This window comes from Amblyomma maculatum, chromosome 1 (assembly GCF_055883805.1).
Source record: "Amblyomma maculatum isolate TAMU_Amacu chromosome 1, ASM5588380v1, whole genome shotgun sequence".
NCBI classification, from domain to species: Eukaryota; Metazoa; Arthropoda; class Arachnida; order Ixodida; family Ixodidae; genus Amblyomma; species Amblyomma maculatum.
In genome coordinates, this window is record NC_139344.1 from 453,770,304 (window position 1) to 453,793,736 (window position 23,433).

General features: G+C 50.0%; 1 protein-coding gene across 1 annotated transcript in view; it reads right to left on the reverse strand.

Annotated features, from left to right (window-relative positions):
• LOC146209682 (sodium-coupled monocarboxylate transporter 2-like) overlaps positions 1–23,433 on the reverse strand; it is a 157,193-nt gene that overhangs the window by 63,599 nt on the left and 70,161 nt on the right. The window contains exon 8 of the mRNA XM_084603016.1: positions 20,124–20,212. Coding sequence (XP_084459142.1) covers positions 20,124–20,212 — 89 coding nt within the window. The remainder of the gene's footprint in view (positions 1–20,123; positions 20,213–23,433) is intronic.

Below are 23,433 nucleotides of genomic sequence, written 5' to 3' on the forward strand. Positions count from 1 at the left end.
GACACAACACAGCAGCACAGACGCAGCCGCGCAAGCGACACTTCGACATTCTTTTTAACTTCGCCCTCCTTTCACACCTCAGTCATGCGCCACCTGGCAACGCTAGGTTGCATATTGTTGTGGGACGCTGTGCCCGCCTAGAGATAGACACAGAAGAACGGAGGACACAAGGCAAACACCACTTGCCCCGGTTCTCTTCTTTTGTTCTTTAACCCTCGCGCTGGCGCTGCGCGCTCGTCTCGCGCTCGTCCCGCACCTCTTCTTTTTCTGGCGCAGCGCTCCTCGGCGCACGCCATAACATCTTTCCACCGGGGGGAGGGGGGGAGAATGTGTCGGTGAGCTGCTGCAGGCGCTCCACTTATGGGGCGGCATTTCGTGGGGAAGGCATAGAGGCAGCAGACGACGACAGTAGTGGTGATGACCCGGTATCTAAGCCGGAGTCAATGCTGGCGCCGTTGACGTATCGCTTCATGTTTGACACATGCTCCGAGAAAATGTGGTGCACACCGCATGGTCGATGCTCGGGGAGGTCTTCGAGGTGGTATGTCACGGGGCCGAGCCATCCAACGACACGGTAAGAGCCGCGGTATCGGGGCATGAGCTTCGTGGCACGGCCAGTCGCGCGGATGGTGCGGCGAACGAGGAACAAGTCACCGGACCGGAAGGAGGGAAGTGGTGGTGCTGCCGCATTGGCCACTTGTACACGCGCATGAGCCGTGAGAAGGCGCTGAGCGTCGAGGCAGGCGTAACGAAGTCGTTGGGCGGAGTCAGTTGGTGACGAAGTCTGATGGGGAAGGCCCAACTGCGCGTCGAGAGAGACGGAGAGTGTTCTGCCATAGACTACTCAGAACGGCGTGACATGCGTTGTTTCTTGCCTCGCAGTGTTGAGTGCAAAAGCTGCAGCAGAAACAAAACGATCCCAGTTACTGTGGGACGGAGCCACGTAGGAGGCGAGTATATCCGTGAGGGTGCGGTTAACATGCTCCACGAGGCCATTGCACTGGGGATGATTGACGGATGTAGAGGAATGCGCAATGCCGAAGGAGTGGAGGGCTCGCTCAAATTCATGGGACATAAAGCAGCTTCCACGATCCGTGATGCGGCGCCGGGGCACACCATGCCGAAAAACGAGATGCTGTTCCACAAATAAAACGGCATGAGGGGAAGAGGGGTCTAGAATGAGCAGTGCTTCGACCCACTTGGAACAGTAGTCGATCGCAACTAGAATATACCTGTTTCCGGCGGGCGTCTTCGGGAATGGGCCCAAATGGTCCAGTCCAACCAGTTCGAAAGGTAAGCTCGGCGGCGAAAAAGCCTGTGGGGTGGTTTGGTTATTCGGGTGGACGATTTCCTGCATTGGCACGTCTGGCAGGACGCAACGTGTTCCTTGACGTCTCTGGACATATTAGGACACCAAAACCTCTCCGACATTCGTGTGTAGGCCGTGCCACGACCAAGGTGACCAGCTGTGGGAGCGTCGTGTAGGCCGCGCAAGACTTGCGACCGCAGTTTGCTGTTGCTGGCACCACTGGCAACCCCACGGATGGTTTGCCACGGAGCCTCCTCACAGGAAACAAGAGATTATCTTTAATTCGATAGACCCGGCGCAGTTTACGGAGACCTGCGCCGGCGGCAGTGCCAAGGGATTGGACTATGGCCGCAATGTCGGGATCTTGCGTTTCTGCCGTCCTGAAATCCTTCAAAGCCGTCATGGGACAAGGGCGGCGAGAATGGAAATCGGCATCTTGATGGGCAGAGCCGTGCCGATACACTGTGGTGAAATCCTACTCTTGAAGTTGCACTGACCAGCGTGCAACCTTGCCTAAGTGTTTGGCAGACTGCAGCCAAGTGAGAGCGCTATTGTCCGTGACTATGGTAAAATGACGGCCGTACAGGTAGGGACGGAACTTCTCGATGGCCCAGACAATGGCGAGGCAGTCGAGTTCCGAAGAGTGGCGGCGGCGCTCTACGTCGGAAAGCTGGCGGCTGGCATAAGCTAGAATTTTGTGGTCATCAGACTCGTCCTCCTGCAGAAGGACAGCGCCGAGCCCATCTTGGCTGGCATCCGTGTGGAGGACGATGGGGGCCGATTCGTCGTAGTAGGCCAATGTGGGAGCCTTGAGGAGGGCGTGCTTGACTTCAAGGAACGCGAGCTGTTAGACCGGCGTCCAACTCCATGCTGCATTCTTCTTCAGTAGGGCGGTCAACTGAGCGCTTCGCTTGGCAAAGTCCAGAATAAAACATCGGAAATAAGAAGCAAATCCAAGAAAACTTTTAAGCTCCTTGGCGGTGCTGGGAGCTTCGTAAGCCGTAAGCGCTTTTAGTTTTTCAGGGTCGGGTACGGACGCCATGCCGGCTCACAACGTGACTACGTCACCTCTGCGAAACCGAAGGAACATTTCTTTGGCTTTAAGCGAAGCCCAGCAGAGGTAAGGGCTTCGAGTACGAGTTTGAGTCGAGTTTGGTGTTCTTCAAACGTAGCCATGTAGGCAATTACGTCGTCCAGGTAGACCAACGCCATAGTCCACTTCATATTGCCTAAGACGCGGTCCATGAGGCGCTGAAAGGTAGTTGGAGCATTCGAGAGACCGAAGGGCATACGGTTGAACTGGTAAAAGCCGTCCCGAAGGGCATACGGTTGAACTGGTATAGGCCGTCGGGAGTCACGAAAGCCGTATTTTCCACATCATCGGGGTGAACAGGCTCCTGCCAGTAGCCCGAGAGCAGATCTAGGGTGGAAAAATACCGGGCCCCCTTCAGGCGATCAAGCGCATCGTCGAGGCGGGGAAGAGCGTACACGTCGAGGTGAGTATATAGCATTTAACTTGCGATAATCAACGCAGAAGCGGAGTGTTTCATCCTTCTTGCGCACAAGGACTACAGGGGAGGACCAAGGGCTGCAAGACGGGGCAATGATTCCCTGGTCTAGCATGTCGCATACGTGCTGCTGGATGACTCCGTTCGGCTGGCGCTACACGGCGAGGTTGGTGATGAATGGGCCAGCGGTTTTCGATGTTGATCCGGTGTTGGGCCCAGGAAGTGCACCCGAGTTCACCGGCACTTAGAGCAAAGCAACTGCGATGTTCGAGCAGCAAGGCCTTGGAGAGGCAAGCTCCGCGTCGGTGAGGGTAGGGCCAAAGTAAAATGTTTCCCATGGTAGGACCGCCGGCGCTTGAGGGTGCTGAGGCGGTGCTTGAGGTTGCAGAGACGCAACCGGTGATCCGGAGTTCAGGATTGAGGCTGTACCCAATTGAGTGCCAGGAGTCAGCACTAGAGGTGCGTGGCTGATGTTAAGATAAATACGTGGGCCTCTCCTTCCTAATCCTAACACATTCCCTAATCTTCAAATTTTAAATAAGATAAGCCCAACAAAATACACGAGTTACTGTCCTTGGTGCGGTGCAAGCCCGACACTCTTTCACATCTCTTGGGAATTCCAGGACAAACCTGACCCAACGTTAATAGTGCCATGCCCGACACACGAGCAGTGGGAGGCGGCCCTGACCAGCGACAACCTGGACCAGCAAGCCTGGATTATCCAGCTAGTCCGCAAGTCAGCTGCTGCCAGCGGAGCCCTGGACTAGGGGCACCGACCACCCAGCTCCTGCGAATATTTACTGATTATATGCTCATTAAAAGTTTTTTCTCTCTCTCTCCTTTGAGCACAGGCAGGCTTCAAGGGGAGGTCATCTCACGGGCTGCAGCTGAACAACGGATGGGTTCGAAAAGCATGTCCACTGTGATCGGACTGTCAAGCATGGCATATACCCACATTGCCGCACCCGGTGGCATAGTCACGGCGGACGCTACAGTCATGGTAGTGACGTCGAATGGCTGACTCGGCGTGGCCACTACGTTGCGAGGTAACGCACAGATTCTGAGGCACGCTTGGTCGCGACACCAGGGACGGCCACAGGGCGACACCGAGACTGGAAATCCGGCTAAGCCAACCCGGCCCACGCAGAGTTCGGCTCGCCCGTGGTTCTGTTGTGGTAAAATTAAGGGTGACTCCGGCTTGCTGCCGCCACCCGCACCCGAGGACCACTGCCCAAATAGGGCTGGCTGCTACAACAAACTCGGTTTAGAAGGTCTTTCCGAGCGCTGTCAGATTGACGATGACACGTCCGACTTGCTCCACCGGGGCGCCGTTAAAAGCTAAGAGCCGGGGTTCGGCAGCTGGAAGAAACCGGTGGGGCTCGTTAACAATAAACAATTTGTCCAGCACATTGACAGCCGCTCCAGTGTCGACCAAGGCCTCTACGTGCCAGTCTAGCAGAGCGACATCGACGAGTACGTAGGGGGCTTCGGTTGTTATCGAAGCCGACGAAAAGAGGGGACAAGGAGAACGATGGAGTGTGAGGACGGACTTCGGAAGGCCAGCACAGTCCCTCGCGTAGTGCCCCCTCAGGCCGCAGCGGAAGCATGTCGTGCGGGTGCCGTTATGCGCACGTCGGTTAGAGGCCACTGTAGGGACTGCCAATCGAGGAGTCTAAACCGAGATGGTGCGCGCGGCAGACGGTGGCGACCCCCGCGTGGCCAACGAAGTCAATTACGCCTCGATGGCGAGTGCCATGGCGGCGCGGACGGACTCAGGACGCCCAAAACGGACCAAGCGCTGCACCTCAGGGAGTCGGATGGCATCGACAAACGCCTCGGTGCCGACCACGGCCACGACGTTCTGAGGTGCCCCCGGCAGCGACTGCAGAACCAGGCGCTCAATGGCGGCGGCGAGGTCCAGGTATGTCTCCCCGGGCTCTTGATGGCGGGCTCACAGGCGGTGGTACTTCGCACGGGGTTGACCTGAAGCACTGTAGTGGTCGGACAGGAGGCCCACCAGGACGGTGTAAGAGCCCAGCTGGTCGGCCGGCACGTTCTGCAGCAGCTCAGTTGCGCGGCCTCTCAGTTTGGAGACGAGCATCCATGCCTTCATTTGCTCGTCCCAACCTCTCGCTGTCGCAATACCTTCCGGTTGGATGCGCTAAGCATCCCACGAGATAGTGCCGTCAAACGTGGGTAATTCCACTACGTCCAATGATGTACCCACGCCGAGCACGTTATTGGCGGCTGCGACAGCAGGCCCAGTGACGGCACGGCTGGAGGCAGCGGTAAAAGAGCTCTGAGTTGAGCTAGTTGGTGCATCATTTTTTAAAAATACACAGCGCAACAAACATAGGACAAGCGAGTACACGGGAACAGCGTTCATTGACGATGAACAGCCAGCGCTGTTCCCGTCTACTCGCTTGTCCTATGTTTGTTGCGCTGTGTATTTAAAAAAATGAGGCAGCGGTGATGGTGACGTTTAAAGATGCATGACCTGTGTTCGGCTCGGCTGGCACAAGGCGACGGAAGTCGCTCCGGAGAGCTTCCATCTCCACAGTCTGGGTAGTCAGACGGGCCTCCCATGCGTCCATCCGCTAACTATACCCAGGAGGCGCTCAATACCGCCATCCATCTGCTGCGAAGGACCGAGCCCCTCCGAGCATCTAGGTCTAGCTGCGCCAGCCGCTGCATCGTCAGCGCCATCGCCCGGTGGCAGAGCCCTGTCGTCTGGCACGTCGGGTCCTTGACTTTGGGAGCGGGTGAGCGGCATTATCTCACCGCTGCCACCAAAATGTTATGGGGCACTGCGCCCACCAAGATATAGACACAGAAGAACGGAGGACATCAGGCAAACACCATTTGCCCCGGCGCTCTTCTTTTGTTCTCTAACCCTCGCGTTGGCGCCGCGCGCTCGTCTCGCGCTCGTCCCGCGCCGCTTCGTTTTCTGGCGATACTCGGCGCGTGCCGTAAGAATATATATAATATTAATAACAATAAAAAGTAACATCAATTTTGACCCTCACACATACAGAAAGCGGTAGCATTTAGCATCAGTTTCTGCCTGCGGTTGTGATTGCAGTTGCGGTTTCTGCCTGTTGAGACGACTGAGGAAGGTTCAACGAAAGAACGCGGAACATTAGGATCACTTCGCTCTGCTTTTCTTCTCTCCGGAGCATGGCGCAGCTCCAGACACTAAAAACACCGCGCACCAACCAAGCTTGGAGTCCGACAATATTGGCATTGATCCCCTGACGCCCGGCCTCGAGGGCGACAGCGGGGATGGCCGCCAACCATCCCGTCGAATCCAGGTCGCCAGGTCTTCTGCTGCTCATGATAAGACAGCCAAAGTGATTGCCGCGGACCAATTTTTCACAGCGGACGAGTACGAGTACCGGTCCCCACTCGTCGGCATGGAACGAAACCACAAAACTGCAAGACAAAAAAAAAGTGTGGGCGTCAGTAGCAGTGCGCCCGCGGTACCCGCGGGCAGATCCGCAGGCAAGGCTGTGACACTGACTAGGACGGGTGGTATAGTTGCTTTTTCGCTTTTTGTGTTGAAAACTCTCACCCGGCTCCGACAGACAAGGCAGAGGAGGCGGTGACAAGGCTCATTGAGAGAGAACCGGCGTTTCAAAAGAATCGCCGTTCCAGCCATCCAGAAGATCTCCATTCATAGAACAAAAGCAAAAGAACCACGCCACTCGCTCTCCAAAAGAGTGGCGCACTCCACTCAAAAGACATCTGAGAGCGAGGACATTATTGCGAATCTTGCCAGAAAGGGAAGGAGGTTGATTTCTCGCATCGCTAATAGATGGCACAGAAGTCGCACCCGTCTGTGACGAAAAGGATCCCTGAAAGAGAGCCAGCAACCAGCTCTTCGAAAGATGCGACGGCTCCGACCGCGCCCATGGCTCTGACCGCTTCAGCCGCTCCAGATCCGATGACACCAGCTGATTCGGCTCCGACTTTGGGGAGCCAAATGGCTCTCCCGCTCTTTGAAAGGAGCGGCTCCGAAGATCCGGCTCGCTCCGGAGCGACCCATCCCTACCCTCCACCCAATATTTCACGCCCCCCTCCCCCCCCCCGTATTTTACTCATGCATAACGCAGTTTGAAGAAATATGGAAACATTGCTTATAAACCATCTTATATGTATTTTCACTGAAACCTTTAAACGATTGCATCAGCACACGATGCACGATCAGTGAGAATCGTGATGCATCGCTCGAATAGCAGCGGTCAACGTAGGGCGCCATCCTTTGCAAGATCTGGGTCTGCAAAAAGGTTCGGCACGGCTAACTGAACGAGAGGATGGACCGCCTCTCCAAAGACAAAAAGAACCGCCACTCACTTTTACTCACCTCCTACTCACTCGTTCTTTAATAAGATCGATTGAAAAGACAGCCGAAGGCGAGGAGGGTACAGTGCTCTAGCGAGAGAGTGGTTGCGACTCTTACGGGGAAGGTCGGGAGAGCAGTGGCTTTGTCGCACCGCCAACAGAACGCGGCAGTCGCGCCCGGCCATCTGGCTTCAACGGAACGGTTCGGGAGGTCGAATGGGAGCGGATCAGTGAACGAGAAATAGAGAGAGGCAGAGCCAACTTTCTCTCGCCAATAGAACCACTTCTCGCTTTTGAGCGACCCAGACTTAATTGAGCCAGTTAGCCGTTCAAATAAGCCGGCTCACTTCAGTGAGCTGGGTCCGTTCTGAGCCGCTCACTAAACTGAACCGCTTTGCCCATGTTTGGGTTCTGTGATAGGTCTATTTTCGCAAGGAACGTACCTAGCCAACGGCCAGTTTGCTCAAGCTGTATTCATGGACTTAAGTTTGACATATTCATTGACAAGTTCGGAATATACAAATTGCTTGAAACAAATAGAGCTGAATTCAGCTTCAGACTTTGATGATATTCCAAGCTTCATTCTTACATCATGCGCTACAATTGTTTCCGAATATCTAGCTATAATATTTAATGTCTCTTAGTAATTGCGATTTACCAGCAGACTGGAAGTTGGGTTACGTTATGCCTGTTCACAAAGGGGGACTTCGGAGCCAGGTGGTAAACTATAGGCGGATATCTTTAACTAGTATTTGCTGAAAGACTTTGAAACGTGTACTCAAATTTAATCAAGCACCTAAATAATAATAACGTTTTTGTTGACTACCTGCATGGGTTTCTCTGGCCGGTCTTCTATTACGCACTTAGTTGAATTCTCGCGTGACATTTTCGCTTCCTATGATCAGGACCTAAAGACGAATTGCTTATTACTTGATTTACAAAAGGCGTTCGATACGGTTTCTCACATCCTTCTTCTGCACAAGGTATCTTTTCGTGGCTTGCTACATAATATACTCTGCTTGATCAAACCTCATTTGGCAGGACACAGTCAAATGTTCTTGATTAGTGGCTCCCAATCGACAGACATTTACGTACTATCAGGTGTGCCTTAAGGGCGATAAGAGCGATAAGGTGGGCCCTAAGTGTCGATCCTTGGCCCTCTACTAATTTTCATCTATCTGAATGACATTGGCAGTATGCATAGCCTCCAAAATTCGTTTGTACGCTGATTGCATCTTATACCGAGAAATAAAGCAAGATTCCGACAGGCTCGAACACAAAAATGATCTCAACAGTCATCTTCATTATCATCGCCATACCCACTGCAGGGCAAGGGCCTCTCCCATATTTCTCCACTTAACCGGGTTCTGTGCTAGCTGCGTCCACTTGACCCTTGCGAACTTCTTAACCTCATCCGCCCACCTAACTTTCTGCCGCCCCCTGCTACGCTTTCCTTCCTTTGGAATCCAGTTTGTTACCCTAAGCGACCATCGGTTATCCTCTCTTCGCACTACATGTTCTGCCCATGTCCATTTCTTCTTAATTTCCGCTAGAATGTCGGTAACTTGAGTTATTTCTCTGACCCACTCTGCACGCTTCCTATCTCTTAATGTTACCCCTACCATTTTTCGTTCCATAGCCCTCTAGGTTGTCCTCAACTTAAGTAGAAATCCTTTGGTTAGCCTCCACGTTTCAGCCCCATAGGTGAGTACAGGTAATATGCAACTGTTGTATATTGTCAGGCATGCGAACAGAAGAGAACAAGGAAGTGCAAAAAGAGGCTCTCCGGAATAGAAGTGGAAGAACAGGAAGCTCACTATATCTTAGTTAGCACATCAGGCTAAGGGGCAGAACTACTTTGTCAATAAACCTTAACAGTGTGGTGGAAGGTGCTGAAATATCACCACGGATTCCTCTCTACCTCGTTCGAGCCGACGACTCGCTGGGCTCCCCCCTTTGACACCCACAATGATTCAAGACGGCGATGCACGGCAGCCAGGTCCAGCGGCTCCCGCATGGCAGCATTACCATGAGCCGCGGACCTTTTCTGGCAAGGCTTGCGAAGAAGTGGACGACTGGCTCACCTGCGGGTGAGCAAGTACAATCGCTGGGATGCCACTGTAATGCTGGCAAATGTTGTTTTTTTCTTGGACTCCGCAGCCCTGACATGGTTTGAGAACCATGAAGCATTCTTAACGAGCTGGGAGCGTTTTGAAGAGGAGATTCGATATTGTTTCGGGGATACCACGGCAAAACGGAAATGCGCTGAGCAGACTTTATTCCAACGAGCCCAGGGGCCTGGTGAAACATGCACAATGTACATATAAGAGGTCCTAAAACTCTGCAAAGCAGTGAATCCGAGCTTGTCTGATGAATACAGAGTTGGCCACCTCTGAAAGGGCATCGCGGTGGACGTATATAACATTTTAATTACAAAAGAAAACAGATTCTCCCACGGCCGTGATCAAGCACTGTCGTACGTTCGAAACTTTAAAGCTGCGTCGCATAACCCCGAAATTCGGCCGTCTGCCTAACGTGACCACTGTTGCAAGCGTGGATTCTCACGAGCATTCACATGAGCCTCCGCATTTGGCCGACATGATTCGCCAAATTGTCCGTGATGAGCTCTCCTGCCATCAAGATGTGAATCGCTGCGCAATCCCCTGTGATAGCTGCTCCCTGCAGGCAGCTCCCATCCAGCGCTCTTCTTGGCGTTCTACCGCTCCTCCTCCCGTCCGTGACCACCGAAACGACTCATATAGCCCTGCTCCCCCAGCTCGTACCAACTACAGGGCGCCACCTCCTCCGCAACAACCCCAGCGGCTGGACTTTGTTGATCGCTTCGATCCTGTTACCGAGGACTATTATTTGGACCGTGCTCGTGAACCACCCGTCTGTTACCGCTGGGGTATGCTTGGCCAAATATCCAGATTCTGCCGCCGCCGGAACCCGCCACCACGCTACCAGCGCCAATGGTGAAATCGCCGTTCTACCGTGGGTCCAGAAGTCCGTGACACGACCTATCCCCCTCCTTCGGGCTCCTACCGCTACGTACCACCACGCAACGACTCACCAGTTTCTGATCGCAGCCTGACTCCTCCTGTCCGCCGCAACGGACAATCGCCTTCTCCCCGCCGTTCTTCTCCGCCACCGGGAAACTAGCGTGTGCGGCCGATGGAGGTGCGGTCGCCAGGTCATCGATATTGCCAATTCCTCTACCGGTCGTTATGCTGAAGAACCGCTTGGAAGTGTTAGTGGATGGTGTTGGTGTTATGGCCTTAGTGGATACGGGTGCTACTGTTTCCGTGATGAGCTTAGATTTTAAAAACCGTCTCGGCCGCAAAATTATGTTTGGCTGGGATAGAACTGTCATATTTCGAGGTGTAGGGGAGAATCGTTGCTTCCGCTTGGTATTTGTTATGTAAATGTAGCGATGGCTGGACACGAGTTTAGAACTGAATTTACGGTGCTCCCTCGCTCTACGCACGACGTTATTCTAGGAGTTGACTTTTTACAGCAGTGTGGCGCAACTCTCGACTTCAACAGTGGCGAGATATCAATAAGCCTCAGCCTTCGATCGGCCCTCATAGAAGAATCGCCGCGGGCGGTTCCAAGTTTTTTCTGTTTTCGAGGATACCGTCGTTCCGGCGATGTCTGCCATCTTCGTCCTAGTTGTGTCTTTGGGTGCGGTTCCCAATGCCTTTGATGCTCTGGTGGAACCCGCTTCCCTTTCCGGTGCCAAAAAGAGTGTGTTGGTGCCCCGCAGCGTTGTTCGAGTGAACGAGGGCCGTGCCACGCTTTGGACTGTCAACCACACCAATGAACCTGCCGTATTGCCGCGTGGTTTGAAACTCGCCGACTTTGAAGAACACCTTTCTATGCACATCGCCGCGTTCAGTGACGGCGTTGCTCGTTCAACTAGACGTCTTGATCATGCTGATTCCCAGTTTCAGTCTATGATAAATGAATCACTACCTGCCAACGACCGCCGAATATTGATGGAGGTTCTTATGAAACATGCGGACGTGTTCGACTTTGCTCGAGATCAGCCACCACCGATTCCGCCTTCCCGCACCAATCCCATGATCGACACTGGATCTGCACACCCGATTAGACAGACACCATACCGTGTTTCACCTTCAGAACGTAAGATAATTGACGAACAGGTCCGTGATATGATGCAAAGAGGAATCATTCAGGAATCATCTAGCCCATGGGCCGCCCCTGTGGGTCTCGTGAAAAAGAAATATGGCACCTGGCGATTTTGTGTCGACTATCGCCGCCTCAATACTGTCACCAAGAAGGATGTTTACCCGCTCCCGCGTGTTGATGATGCCATTGACTGCCTCCATTCAGCTTCCTACTTTTCATCTGTTGATTTACGGTCCGGATACTGGCAGATACCGATGCATCCGAAAGACAAGGCGAAGACGGCATTCGGGACTCCTGATGGGTTATATGAATTTAACGTGATGCCTTTCGGCCTATGCAACGCTCAGGCTACCTTTGAAAGATTTATGGACACTCTTTTGCGTGGACTGAAGTGGCAAATTTGCATGTGTTACCTAGATGACGTAGTGATTTTCGGGATGAGCTTCGCCGAGCATAACAGCCGTTTAGCTGTGGTCCTTACTGTATGGAGAAAGCGGGTCTCGTGCTGAACTCTAAGAAGTGCCGCTTCGGTGAACGCCAGATCGTTGTGCTTGGGCATTTGGTTGACAAAGATGGTGTTAGGCCTGACCCACAGAAGATTGAAGCTATCAGCTGCGTCAAAGAGCCCAAGTCTGTGAAAGAACTCAGGAGCTTCCTGGGATTTTGCTCTTACTTTCGACGCTTCATCCCTAGGTTTGCTGACGTAGCCTACCCCCTCACATGCCTCTTGCAGAAAGATATTTCTTTCAAATGGACTCCTGAATGTGATTCTGCGTTTCTCCAGCTCAGGTTTCTTCTTACCTCGCGGCCCATACTGCGTCATTTCAGCCAGACAGCTCCCACTGAACTCCACACTGACGCAAGTGGCATCGGCGTGGGTGCTGTGCTCATACAAAGGCATGACGGAAACCAACACGTTGTCGCTTATGCAAGTCGCACCCTTAGCAAGTCTGAACGCAACTATACCGTGACGGAGCAAGAGTGCCTTGCCGTCGTTTTTGGCGTACAGCGGTTTCGCTCGTACCTTTATGGACGTTCGTTTACAGTGATCACCGATCATCATTCACTTTGCTGGCTGGTGAATCTACGCGACCCCTGAGGTCGGTTGGCCCGCTGGGCATTACGCCTTCAGGAGTTCAACTTTACAGTGTCGCACAAAAGTGGCTGCCAACACGCTGACGCTGACTGCCTCTCGCGGCTGCCTCTCGCAACTACCCTCTGCGATGAAAACTTTGACGGCTATCGTGCCGCCGTTTCCGTACAATTTCCGGATCTTGCCACTTTCCAGCGAGAACAACGAAAAGATAAAGACTTGGTATCACTTTTTGAAAAAGCTCGTAATCCGGCATCTGCGAGCCCTTTCTGCATTCGCGATGGATTGCTGTATCGAAAAAATTACTCGTCTGGCGGTGCACGCTTTCTGCTAGTCGTTTCGGCTAGCCTCTACTCCTCTATTCTACAACCTGTGCACGATGACGTTACAGCTGGGCACTTGGGGTTTTCCAGGACTCTTACGCGCATTAAGGAACGTTTCTACTGGCCAAATATGCGTCGAACGACTCAGCGTTACGTGAACTCCTGCGTGCAGTGCCAGCGGTTCAAGCTCCCCACGACTTCTCCGCCGGGCCACTTACATCCGGTGACACCACCGACCACACCATATGAGCAAGTTGGTGTTGACCTCATAGGCCCGTTTCCCCGCTCGTCCAAAGGCAATCGCTGGGTCATCGTGTGCGTTGATCATCTCACGCCTTACTGTGAAACTGCCACCATCCCTTCCGCCACCGCCGCTGACGTCTCGTTCTTTCTTCTCCACGCTGTCGTCCTCCGTCATGGGCCTCCTTGAGTAATTATCAGTGACCGAGGCCGCCAGTGTACGGCAGATGTTGTGGAGCAGCTTCTGCGCTATTGTACTTGCCAGTTGCGTCACTCTACGCCGTACCATCCCCAGACAAATGGCCTCGTCGAACGTACAAACCGGACACTGACGAACATGCTTGCGATGTATGTTGACTCGCGGCACAATAACTGGGATGACGTGCTTCCTTTCATTACTTACGCCTAATGCACCTCGAAGCATGAGACAACTTCCTATAGTCCATTTTTCCTCCTCTACGCCCGTCAGCCTCGACGTTCTCTTGACACCAATTGGCCGTTCTTTCTCGACACCGAGCCGTCTGTTTCCAGCACCCTCTTCCGCGCTGAAGAGGCTCGTCGGGTCGCCCGATTACGCACTCTGGCCTCGCAGGACCGCTCTAAGCAGCGCTACGATCGTCGGCATCAGGATGTATCCTACCTTCGCGGCGACACATCTCCGCAAGCGTGGTTTGTCCCAGAAGCTGTTGTCGCACTCCACAGGCCCATTTATTGTGCACAAACGCATCAGTGAGTTGAACTACGTCGTGTCTCGCCAATGTTCCCAAGGTCGCCCCTCTCGGAAAACACAGGTAGTTCATGTCACTCGCTCGGGACTCTGACTGACAGCCCAGGGGCTTCGTCTGCGAAGGGGGAAACGTCAGGCATGCGAACAGAAGAGAACAAGGAAGTGCAAAAAGAGGCTCTCCGAAATAGAAGTGGAAGAAGAGGAAGCTCACTATATCTTGGTTAGCACATCAGGCTAAGGGGCAGAACCCCTTTGTAAATAAACCTTAACAATATTTTCCTCTTGAGCGATACCGGTAAGCTGCTAGTCATAATCTGCGAGTGCTTGCCGAATGCGCTCCATCCCAATCTTATTCTTCTTGTTATTTCCTTTTCATGGTCCTGATCTGCGGTTACTACCTTTCCTAAGTAAACATATTCGCCTACTACTTCCAGTACTTGGCTACCTAATGTAAACTGCTGCTCCTTCCCGAGGCTGTTGAACATTACCTTAGTCTTCTGCATATTGATTTTCAAACCTACCTTTCTACTTTTCCTGTCTAGGTCATCAATCATTATTTGCAGGTCATTCCCAGAGTTGCTTAGCAAGGCAATGTCATCTGCAAATCGCAGATTACTAAGGTATTCTCCATCTACCCTTATCCCTAACTGTTCCCATTAGAAGTCTCTGGATACTTCCTCTAAGCAAGCTGTGAATAGTACTGGGGAGATTGTTTCTCCTTGTCTAACACCATTCTTTATGAGAATTTTGTTACTTCCTTTATGCAGGACTATGGTTGCTGTGCAGCCACTATATATATCTTAAAGCACTTTCACGTACGACTTGCCTGCCCCCTGATTTCGCAATGCCGGCTTCACCGCCGAGGTTTCAACTCAGTCAAATGCTTTTTCGTAATCAATGAATGCTATGTATAAGGGCTGGTTATATTCCGAGCATTTTTCTATCACCTGATTGGTGGAATGGATATGATCGATATTAGAGTACCATTTCCGAAAACTTGCTTGATCCTTTTCTTGATTGCAGTCTAAGGTTGTCCTGATTCTATTAGCGACTAACTTAGTAAATACCTTATAGGTAACAGACAATAAGCTGATTGGTCTGTAATTTTTAAGGTCCTTAGAGTCCCCTTTCTTATGAATGAGTATAATGTTTGCATTCTTCCATGGTTCCGGTACCGTCGATGACACCAGGTACTGCGAATACAGAGTGGCCAGTTTTTCTCAACAGTATTTCACCTTGATGTCGTTCCTAGCTTATGAATCTCAATGTGCCTAAATGCAAGCATGTTCGATTCACCCGAAAACATAAAGTGATCAATACACAATACACTTAAACAGTGAAATGATATTTCAATTAAGCGAGGCAAAATACCTAGGAATAACATTCAGCTCCGACTCTGTAGGCTGCCTGCACATTAAATTTTATAAACAAAACTTTAAATATGCTCCACAAAATGTGAGAAGACTGCTGTAGGCCACAAGTGTGTGCCCAATCATGAAATATGCTTGTGTCATATGGGACCCGTACACACAAGTTTTTAACAAGAAATTAGAAAAAAAATGAGAACCGAGCCTTCCGTTTTGTCTTCCGCGACTATTACATTGCAGGAGTGTCACTAACATAAAAAAACAGCTTAGAATGGCCTGTTTTTTTCTCACGTCGAAAATATTTTTTTCTCGCGTTTTTACGAGACACATTTCATTGTCGCACCGTACTGACCAAAGATGCCTATCTTTTACCACCTACGTACATTTCCCTGCGTCGTGATCACCCGCATAAGATTAAAGAAATATCAGCGTGTAAATAAATTTTCGCAGATTCATTTTTTCCACGTTCAATCAGTTCATAGAATAATGTTTTCCGCGATATAGCTGTGACTACATCATTTTCAAAATTTTCAGTTGCGCTAAGGGCTTCTCTAGCTCAGTACTGATATCCGTGGTGTGATTGTCAACGTTTTTAAACAACACTAGTTCTCTTTATCATGTTTTAAAGTTTGCAAATTTTTAGCATGTGCGACATTATCATGTATATATAATTCATTCCCTGTGCTCATTCACGTTGATGTTTTTGCCCTACTGGGCTACTTGCATTATCCTTTACTATTGTTTTGTATGGTTCTATATGTTTTCTGCGGGGCTAATGGATAAAAAATACTGTGGTACATCCCCCCCCCCCTTTACAGCAATGCCCTGCGGGCGCATGTAGGTATATGTAAAAATAAATAGAAAGTAGTCTTCTCTGAAGCACTGAAAAGTTTGCTCCGAGAGTTACGCCCTTCGCTACATCCAGTGGCCTGACGACCCCACTGCTCGTTTCCCTTCTGCTGCTACGGCAGCGGGTGGTATTCGCATGGTTTCGTGTTATTACCCGCTGGTTTTGTGCTCAACGCAGCACCACAAAGAGACTTCTTTGTAGCGTACTAAAGACGTTAGAACCGCGACAAAGACCGAATACTCGCTTGTCAAAACTAAACTGAAGCCTACCACTGATACATTAAGGTTTTAAATGCTGGAGTTGTTTTAGAGTTGGTACATCTGTCCATACCTTTAGATATGTCGCATGCATATAGTTGCTACGAACTGACAAATGCTGATAGCAAAACTTATGTTCTTTTTTTTTTTTTTTTGAGCGGGACAAGAAATAAAAACTCGCAAATTTCAAGATTCAGTCCTTACTCACCACACCAGAAGAACGGGCATTGCCCCTCGGTATGACTTCCAACGTTCTGGCTGTCATCGTATCCTATTTTGCGCTCGATAGAAAATGAATACACTACATTTTACAACCCCATCAAGCCCCCTCTCTTCTGGCCAACTATGCATGGAACTTTGCCACGCCGACTCGAATAGATACGTCACGTGAACTCGTACCATGTGATGCGTCCTCCAACCCGCCATATCACTGCAATACCATGTTCAATTTTTACGACTGCTGTAGAAACCTCCATTTTGTGTTTTTAAAGTGACACTGCGGCGGTTTTCAAATGTGTCCATACTCTAGAGTTTTTAAGTAGATTATTTCTTGATCACGTCTGTGAAGTTATTTTTTCGATCTTGCTTTAAACACCCCCGCAATCGCCAACTGAAAGCACGGAATTCAAATCTACCGCACGCCGCGCGACTGCTACAGAGGAGGAAAGCAGAGAGAGAAAGAGGAAGATAGAGATAGACCTCGCTTCTCCATCTATTGTGACGTCATTTTGAGGAGCCGGAGGTATTCAGAGTCACCCGAGGGAGCTTTCAGCGTGTTCTTTTCCTCGTCTTGCGTGCGCTGCGTACGTACAAATCTTGTCAACCTATAATGTCGTGCGCCCGATACAACAAGCTCTGCATGTGTTCGTATGCACGAACAGCTTTGGGCACGACTGTGTCGCCTGCTATCGTTTCTCGCAATGGTAAACGCTCGCGGCACATTGCGACGTTGCTTACAAGATAAATAAATCCGAGTTGACCAAAGGACACATTCTACTCCAAGCATCTTCATGACTTCACTTTGTGCAGTTTGTCCCTAATGCGATTTCTATAGGGCTTTGTCAAAAAGGCACGGCTGAAACACGACGCGGTTTCTTCTATTCCCTCGCATAAAAGAGTCGCGCCGGTTACCATTCCCTAAAGCCGCGTTTATTAAAGAAAGAAAAGGAAGGTAAAGCTTTTACTTCTGATTGTAGTTCCATTACTTTCTGGCTAGTCAGGTCTCATTTGAACGTGAACCATCGTGTTTAGCATTGATTGTGATCTGTGCACAGAACGGAATCTCGCGATGAGACGGGCACACCGCATCGGAGTGTGATTTTACTTGCGTGTCTCGTTAATTATTTTTTTAGCGCAAAAGTACGCGTAACGGCTTCTGCGCTATACATCTGACAACCCATCGGCAGCACGTGCTGATGATCTTTTGCGAACGAGCAGATGATTAAGAGCCAACTGTTGTGTTGCAGCTAGGTTGTGACGGATTTGCGAGATGCTTTCGAGCGCGGAACGTGCCTGATATGTTCATGATGCACCTACGGGAGCGTTATTAGAAGATAAGGCGTGTACCGCTCAGCTGATTATGTGTGCATACGGGTATGGAGCACACTAATCGATGTTTCCTTCGATGCGTCCAAGCAAGCAATCATTGAAGTAGTTTATATATGGCCTCGTGCTTTTGCACCTGCTGCTGCCTCGTTTTGCGTAGTGCAGTCTTGCTTAGATATGCAGATCAAATCAGAAATGAAGCCGACGAGGCTCTTGTAAGACCATACATTTCAGAACATGGTTCTCTCATACAGGGGGCGGTGGAGCTGCTGCTTGGCTTATAACACACGCCCGCTGTCAATTCATTAAACATATTTTGAACGTACGGTGAAAAAGAAAGGTCCTCCACATCCGCTAAATGTCCCATGAGCCAAGCAGCATTCCGCGCGTGTTTGACTTGGTCTCCAGCACAACAGAGTCGTCAATGCCTCGCATGCATCGCAGAGCTCGGCAACCTCACTTTTCTTACTGTTCATTTGTCTACTGGCAGCTGTGTACTTCTTCACCCTTTCTATACAATTCTTCGTATCCCTAGGATGGGGATAATTTTCATAACAAGGACTTTTTGGGCCGGCTGGATGGCCTGAAACGGAAGAAGTGGGCGGGTGCATTGTTCGCTGCCCTTCCTTCCCAGGAATATGCGCGCCGAGGTTTCGCTGAGGGCCACGTAGTTTCTGCTAATAATGACACACGGTACTTCTTAAAATGCCTTACTCTACAGCAAAGCAAGCTTCCATGAAAAGCTCACGCTCCCAACAACGGGATTGCTGCGTCGCTTGCGGCTGGGTCTTGTACGGATATATGTGATGAAAAACCCGACGGTCATTCGAGTGGAAATGGCGTGGCTATGTGACTTTGACAAAGCCTCAAGCTGCTGCGATCAGCATGCAGCGCAACGACGAAGCATCATCGGCAGCTTCTTCGTCAAAATGTCGTCATGCGACGTGTTGGTCAATTCCAGGGGACGGCGCGATCCGTGGTGCGCCCCGTCTCGCGGGCGCGTATCTGTTGAAAAAAGGATTTCGGCTTCTTTCTGCCTAAATTCAACTTGATACACAAGTCCGCAGCATGAAAAAATGTGCGTTTCTGCTCAAAGGCCAATTTCAGAAAAACGTTCCGCATTGTCACTTTAAGGAAAATAAAGTGATGTGATGTGGAGTCATGAACGCGACAACATTGACTAAATTCCTCGAGCAGATTGAACCTAACGCAAATACGAATGTGTTGAAAAGCAGCAAATACAATATTCGTGCGCCTGGTAAAACAGATACTGACACGTACAGATTTTTGTAGCTTATCAAATAAACTAATAGACTATGTTAGGCTACCACGAATAGCATCCTTATTTACTATATCTTTATACTGTAACGCTAAGTTGCGCTGCGCGGCGCGGCGCAGAAGGAAGAGCAGAACAAAGTGGAAGCGCGTGAACTGTGACAAGTTCGACTTACTGTGCCCTGCATTTCTGTACTCCCCGACTGCGGTAGACAGCCTGAAAGACTAGGTGACATTAAGTGAGGAAAGAGCAGGCGAAGGCGCTTGTTGTGCATTACAATTTGTCAATGATTTTTGTCGACCACATTTGACAGCGCATTGTGAAGCGCGGCAGTTACAGGCTCCCCAGATTCTGACTATGAAACAGCCTCTGCAAGTACACACACGTTCGGTCATCTTTCTCCCGGTAGCTACAAATACGAGGATACGGTTTGCTTATACCTCCGCATATAAAGTATTTTTTTCTTCCTCCACGACTAGTTTCATCACCGAAACTGCTGGTCGGAGAGCTCCCCTTGTCTCCTTCTTTTTTCTTGGCCCTCCTCCCTTTGTCCATTGTGCAGCGGCGTTCTACGCTTCGCGCAATAGCATTTGCGACTACATCAAATTGTCGTTTGCTCAGCACTTAAGTTACGCTAAATTATTACGGAATCGTTCCATCGGGGTGAGTGGAAGTAACCCAACTCTTTCAGAGCTTACAGGCACACGTAAAGCAGATTATCGTATTCTGAAATGATGGTTTGGTTTGGTTTCTGGGGTTTAACGACCAAAAGCGACTCAGGCTATGAGAGACGCTGTAGTGCAGGCCTCCGGAAATTTTGACCACCTGGGGTTCTTTACCGTGCACTGACATCGCACAGCACACCAACACCTTGCTTTTCGCCTCCAGCGAAAAGCCGCCGCCGAGGCCGGGATTCGATCCCGCACCCTTGGGAACAGTAGTCGAGCGACGTAACCACTGCGACACTCCGGCGGGGTTCTGAAGCGATGAGCTTTGTAGCAGATTGCCAAAATTGACAAAAAAAAGCAATGAAAAAAAAGAACCAGTTGCGAAAAATAGCCTCTGGAACACAATAAAATTGATTTGCGTCTAATTTTGCGAATTCATAGAATACCATTGCGTATATTATAGTCACCTTGTAGCAGCGCTGACGACGCCGGCGAGAAACAATCCCACGAATCCAGGTATATGAACGAGATAGGTGTTGATGTAATGCGGCAAAATCTGAAAATATAAATGGTTGCAAATATGAAACACGAAATGAAAACAAGTTAATGTTAGAAATCGATATACACGAAATATTACACTTCGCATGTCATAAAAGTGCATTTCGTAACACGACTTGTCTGCTTAAAGGGCCACTGTCAAGGGAAGGCCCTTTTAAGCAAAGGAGCCCAGTGTTTCGATCAGGTACCGGAGATAGTCTGTGCAAAATGCTACAGTGGCATGCGCGCCGCAAAGCATCGAAAATACAATTCAAAGCTCTCTCATGCTCTCCTCCGGGAAGCCAGCTTCCCCGTTTCCTGCGCTGGCCCGATGGGCCACAGTAATGACGTACGTACCGCGAACGACGTCCATTGGTCCGTCTCGCTGACTGACGGGAGAAAGATGGGTATCTACCGCTCGCTGCGCGCTTTTCCCTCGCCACGGCCAGACTGAATACAGCGGCGCGCGCTCCCTCGACCGTTTTTTTTTTCGCGCTCGCGGACAGCCACGCCCCACCTCCCGCCAAACGCGGAGGAGGAAGGGGAATTTGTATTGCGGAGGCTAGACGACCTCGGGCAGGAGAGTGAAAAACCTTTGCGAGGGAACGGAAGGAGAGAGGCATGACAGAATCGGGTGATTGCGGGGTCTGTAACTGCGTTATTAGTTACTCTTTTCAAAAACATTTTGCGGCCTTGCGTTCTAGGGGCGAAGTCTCACAGTCACCGGGGAAGAAAATATTTTCGACCGGAGGGTGGACAGTGGGCCTTTAAGAACATTAACTTCACACTGTAGACTCTGTTAAAAAAATACCCTTAGATTACTCTTCGAATAAATATTATCTCATATTCTGTGTTTTAGATTGTCAGTTTCCCCGCCGGAGTGGTGCAGCGGTAAAACGCCCGACTATTGGCCGGAGTTCCCGGGTTCGAACCCACGACAGCGGCTGCGTTTCGATGAAGGCGAAACGAAGTGGCGTCCGTGTGCTGTGCGATGTCAGCGCATGTTAAAGATCCCCAGGTGGTCGAAGTTACTCCTCCACTACCCGCTTCCCTTTCCCTCTGTCCACTTTAACTCCCACCTTCCTCTCCCTTTTTAGGAAAACGTAGCGCAAAGAAGACAAGGACAAAAAGAGAAGGAAAAACACACACTCCCTTCCCTTACGGCGCGGTCAGGTGTCCACAGAGCAAGGGTGACCGATACTGCGCCTTTCCCTTCCTACGAACCAATTAAAGTTACATAGTAAGCAGCTAGTTATTTGAGGTAGCCTGTAAACAATGTGGACCATTATACCAAGTTTAAATATGCCATGTGTTGTAAATAAATTGCGGGTGATTTTTTTATTTGATTGCCCTTAATTTATGCAACATTGAATTGATGTAACCAGCTTATTTTTGCCTTGTGGGTTACCTAATGCACCACTAAATACTGGCCATTATGTTTGGGAACAAAAAAAATTGAATTTAAAATCATAGCATAAGTGTGCCGAGTTGAATAAGAGCCGACGTCGTCGCCGTCGGCTTTGACGGCGCAGAGCGGGAAACAACAGGTTGACAAGGTCACAACCACATGAACGCGCGCAAAAATTTCAAATATCCCACTTTGCTTTATTTTTACCAAACCTTTTCTTTCTCCCTATCGCTCACCTCTTTAATTTCCTCTACTTTTCTCCCGCTGTCTCTTTATTTCCGCCACCTCAGTTCAGGTGCTTCAGATATCAGATAGCAGATACCGGGGATGGCAAATATATTTTCTTTCCTTTTGTATATGCAATAAATATACCACTACCACCACCACCACCACTTCGCTTGGATTTAACCTGACGGTATACATGAAACGAAAGTGATAAAAACATGTCTTCTAATGCGGAATAGATGTCGCGCTGCGTCGCAAAATTGTGAAAATTTTCCTTTCACTCACAGCGAATTAAAAAAAATAATAAACTTGCCGTTTCTGAATCCACGCCCTCGTTTCGTTAGTCAGACACATTACCGACTACGCCACGTAACGCCTGTCTGCACTGGTTGGCAAGAAATGAAATAAATGTGAATGCCATGCGAATTTACTCGTAAAATGCTCTTCGAAATTTACGCTAACGTGTAGTTCTGCGATTAGAGAAGGTAAGAAACACGATTGCGCTAAATAAAGATGTATCATCGTAGATGATGCTGCCTATGTTCTTCTCCTACCAGTGACACAGTAGCGCCGGCATGCGGCGACCACCGGTATCTCGCGCTATTTAATGTACGCCGCTGCCCCAACAGATGGGGCTCGTGGAAATCATAAATTGTGTTGTTTTGAGTTCTTACCACAGTGCACATGTCCCTGTCTCGCCACATCCTAAGGCGGAGTTTATTTTAGACTCACGTCTGTTTGCAGCACCTGTGACGTTGAGCGTTCATGAAATGCGCTAATTGTTAAAATCTCGAGTACAAAGCATGGAAATCCGAACGGCTACTTTACAAGAATGCATCTGAGTTTCACGCCGATCCTAATAAACCGTGCACATTTTAAATGCCCTATCTCGACTTTGAACTTCCCTCGAGTGTTGAACAAATGTTACCCTTTTTCACGGTGCATTTTTTTTATCGTGTTTCAACAGCGGCGTATTCATCTGTTGTGGCTGCTGTGTCAAGGACTTGGTATATTAGTTGCACGCAGCAGCCTAAAGCTAATCTTTCAGATTCTCTGAGGCACGTTTCATGTTGTTCGCCTGTTATAACCCACGTAAGCGTCTGTACACAGTTTGTCCCTTAGATTATGCGTAAATACATATTGCCGGGAACCATTCAATTATTTATTGGTTCTTTTTCGGCCGCCGCCAGCCTGTGGTCTTATCAATGTGATGTTATCGCAGGGATCGATTCTGTATTCTTTTATTGCGAAATACATACTGCTCGCAGTTTTGGCGATGACCACCATTGAGCTTGACCTTTAGACGACGCCAAGCTGGCAGGAGCTGCCAACTTGGGTCTCTCATTTCACATGGGACAGTTGCGTCAGAACCAGCCCTGGCATTCACGTTACTCCTAGGGCCCAATAAGGCACGTTCATACGGCTTAGTTAAAGGAAGGGCTTTACATGGTAGGCTGGCAGAAGCTGCCAACTTGGGTCTCTCGTTTCACATGAGACCCTTATGTTAGAATCAGCCTGCTAGGCTGATTCTTGGCATTTCGTTACCCCTCTAGGCCACTAAGGCACGTTCATACGGTTTGGTTAAAGCGGGGCTTTATGCGTTGGCT